Source organism: Antrostomus carolinensis, unplaced genomic scaffold, assembly GCF_000700745.2.
Source record: "Antrostomus carolinensis isolate BGI_N321 unplaced genomic scaffold, ASM70074v2 scaffold36490, whole genome shotgun sequence".
Taxonomy (NCBI): Eukaryota; Metazoa; Chordata; class Aves; order Caprimulgiformes; family Caprimulgidae; genus Antrostomus; species Antrostomus carolinensis.
The window spans coordinates 2,037-5,119 of NW_010288304.1; the positions used below are offsets into that span (position 1 = coordinate 2,037).

Genomic DNA, 3,083 nt, shown 5'->3' on the forward strand with positions numbered 1-3,083 from the left:
CCCCCCCTTCGGGGAACCCAGCCTGAGCACCATATTCCGCTTTAACACACCGCATGCTTTATTAAAAATGATGCTGAGGTTTAGGCTTGAATTATTAATAGAGTCTTAATGATAGGAAGTTATTTTTCACGGCCCCCCGGAGGGAAGATGGCGACTGAGCCGCGCGGCGCTGGTTAAAAGCTATTCTTATCCCTCCCCGCCATGGGTTTCTGGGGACGGCGACATTAGGGAGCTCAATAATGTATGGCTCTGAAATATGGCCCCGAGAGGGGTGCTGGAAAAAGCCATGACTGCCCAGCCCCACTGCACCCCCAGCCCACAGCTTCCCCACCCGACGGGGCCCACCGGCCAGCGGCCGCAAGCAGACAAAGTGCTCTTTAATCGATTATGACTCTTCACCATAAACTTTACGAGGGAAACAAGCCCACCAGGACCCTCAGACAGAGCTGTCAATTAGCATCAGCAGCTAAGGGTGGAGGTGGGGGTCAGCTTTTGGGTTAAAACACACACACACACACACACAACCCTTGGAGAGGGCCAGTAGACGCTCTCCAGTCCCCACCGGACTCTTCTGGCTCCGCTGCTGGCAGGGTGACACTTGCTAAATCACGAAAGCAACTAAAATTAGCTTATCTAGTCTTATTTTTTTGGCTTCTCCTGGGCCCAGGGCACCTTCTCCATGAGGCTGCCCAGGCCACGGTGCTGCTCTCCACAACCTGGGCCTGCAGCAAAGACTCCCACGGCCCAGAAAAGGCATGACAAAGTCCAGGAGGAAATTAATAGTAGTAATAATAGAAATACTAATAATAGCATTAGCAATAGCATTAGTATTAGCAATAGCAATAAAAAGTCGTAGTATGAAGGGTGCCTCCAGCTCTGAAGGCTTTGAGGTTCAACCTTTCTCCTGTTGCTGCCTTTTGGCCACTCTCCCCCCTAAATGTCCTCAAGCACAAGCACAAATACCCCTTAAAAAGGGGGGAGGGATGGGACAGAGGTGAGAGTAGGGGCAGGGGGTAAGGAATGAGGAGGGGCAGGGCCGGGGCAGGAGGGGAGGACAGGGGTTGCCCGGCCGTACCTTGTCGTTCTGGTAAGCGGTGACGGCGATGAAGTCGGTCTCGGGGAACACGTAGGTGCGGAAGGTGCTGTAGGGCAGCTTGAGGATGTCGTTGGCCCGGACTATGTGGAACCTGGGCTGGTATTTGTGCATGGAGTTCAGGATGGTCTGGGTGGGCGAGAGAGCAGAGCCCACGGCTGCCATCAGCCTCACGCTCCACGTTACACGCGTGTCCTAGTTACCTCCCTAAAAAAAAATCCCTTTGCTCCCGAAAACAAGCCCCCAAAAAATACAAATTCAGCATGAGGAAGGAATGCCAGCTGATGCCAAGGAGGGAGATTTCTTTTTTTTCTTTATGCTTTTGCACGATCTGCCCCCAAACCAGGAGGTCAGGGGAAGGTAGGCGCAGCAGCATCTTTGTGGGTGCACGGAAATAGAGCAGCCAAAGGCAGCTCCCTGTTTTACTGCAACCCTGCAAACCCAGGCGCGTTTTCAACACATTTCACAGTATAAAAAAAAAAATACGCTACCTCACCACCACAAAAAAAAAAAATATTAAAAACCCTCTCGATTTGTGCAAGCCCTGCCAGCCCCAGCCAGCGCCTGCGATGTGAAAGGAGCGTTTCACCATGAGCCATCTTAAATTTATGTCTCAGAGCAACGCTGCAGAAGAAACAGATTGTTTTTTTTCCCAACCAGGTGTCTGAAAACCTTGCCAACACTCAAAGCCGTTCTCTACCCTCTCGTGTTTTTTTGTTGATTTTTTTTTTTAAATGATTATTATTTTTTTAAACCCGAATCCACTGTGATTTGGCTGAGATTTTTCGGAAGGGGTTGAACCCCCCGAGTCGCACTCCAGCCTCTGCCCCTCACTGCCCACACCGGCAATATTTTCCTGCCCGAGAACGATTAAATAACTCCCCAACCTGCTGTGGTCGGGCTGAAATGTAGAATTCACCGCCCGGAATTGGTAGGGGAACGGCGAAAGCTTGAGTAATTCTTGTCAAATAAGGTCGGCCAAATGGCTAAATAATTATCACTTCATTTCGTTTTAGAAGGCAATAAAAAAAAAAATCCCCCTTTTTTTTAACCCCAGCAATAATCACCTGCTGATGAACTGTCGGATCGCTATTATATTGATATCATTTAGACGGGATTTATCATGAAAATGGTGCAAAAAGTCTAATTCAGGCGTGCAAATCTGCATTCCTTAAAAAAAAAATAAAAAAATAATAATCATCCCTCTCTGACCAGATGGGCACTGGCTAAACCTTCATCTACCTAGATTTAACCCAGTCCGGATTTTGGACAACGACAGATACCAGAAATCTTTAATTGAAGGAGGCGAACCATTAAAAACGCTGAATCAAACTAGTTTTTCCCTGGTATCAAAAAAATTTGCTATTTTTTAGGCTCCTTCTTTATCGATTTACCTTACTGTCTATAAATAACCTTGCAATGTATTATTTAACAAAGAGGTTCTTTCCTGCCTTAAAAGAAAAAGAAAAGAAAAATAAAAATAGAGAGAAAAGTTGGCGGGGAGCTGCTGGGTTCCTCTCCCACCTGAGCGCCGGGTCCCTCGGCCCCGCTAATTACCGTATCACCACCGCCGGACGATGAACTTTCCCTTTATCGCCCTAAATGCTTGTCCAGAGGCTAAAGATAGCCGACTCCTGCGCCGTGATTTTCCCCCCCCCCGTGCATTTACGCAGGATCACACTCCTCTCGCTTTTTGACCCTGTTTTCTGCAGATCTCTGCAAACACGCTTCGGGTTCCTTCTTTTCTTTCTTTTTTATCTTTCTTTCTTTTTTTTTCTTTCTTTCTTTGTTCTCTTTCTTTCTTTCTTTTACTTTCCCTTCCTTCCTTTTTTCCTTTCTCTCTCTCTCTGTTTTTTTCCTTTTTTCTTTTTTCTTTTTTTTTTTTTGCTTTGTTGAATTTTTTTATTATTGGTGGTGGGTTTAGGCTTTTTTTTTTAGTTTGGGTTTTTTTTTGTTTCTCTCTCTCTCTTAAAAAAAAAAAAAAAAAAAA

At 46.3% G+C, this 3,083-nt stretch overlaps 1 protein-coding gene across 1 annotated transcript in view; it reads right to left on the reverse strand.

Moving 5' to 3' along the window:
- TBX2 (T-box transcription factor 2) overlaps window positions 1-3,083 on the reverse strand; it is a gene marked incomplete at its 3' end in the record, with an annotated part of 6,928 nt that overhangs the window by 2,029 nt on the left and 1,816 nt on the right. The window contains 2 exon segments of the mRNA XM_029084513.1: window positions 332-405; window positions 1,076-1,222. Of these exon segments, the coding sequence (XP_028940346.1) occupies window positions 332-405; window positions 1,076-1,222 (221 nt within the window).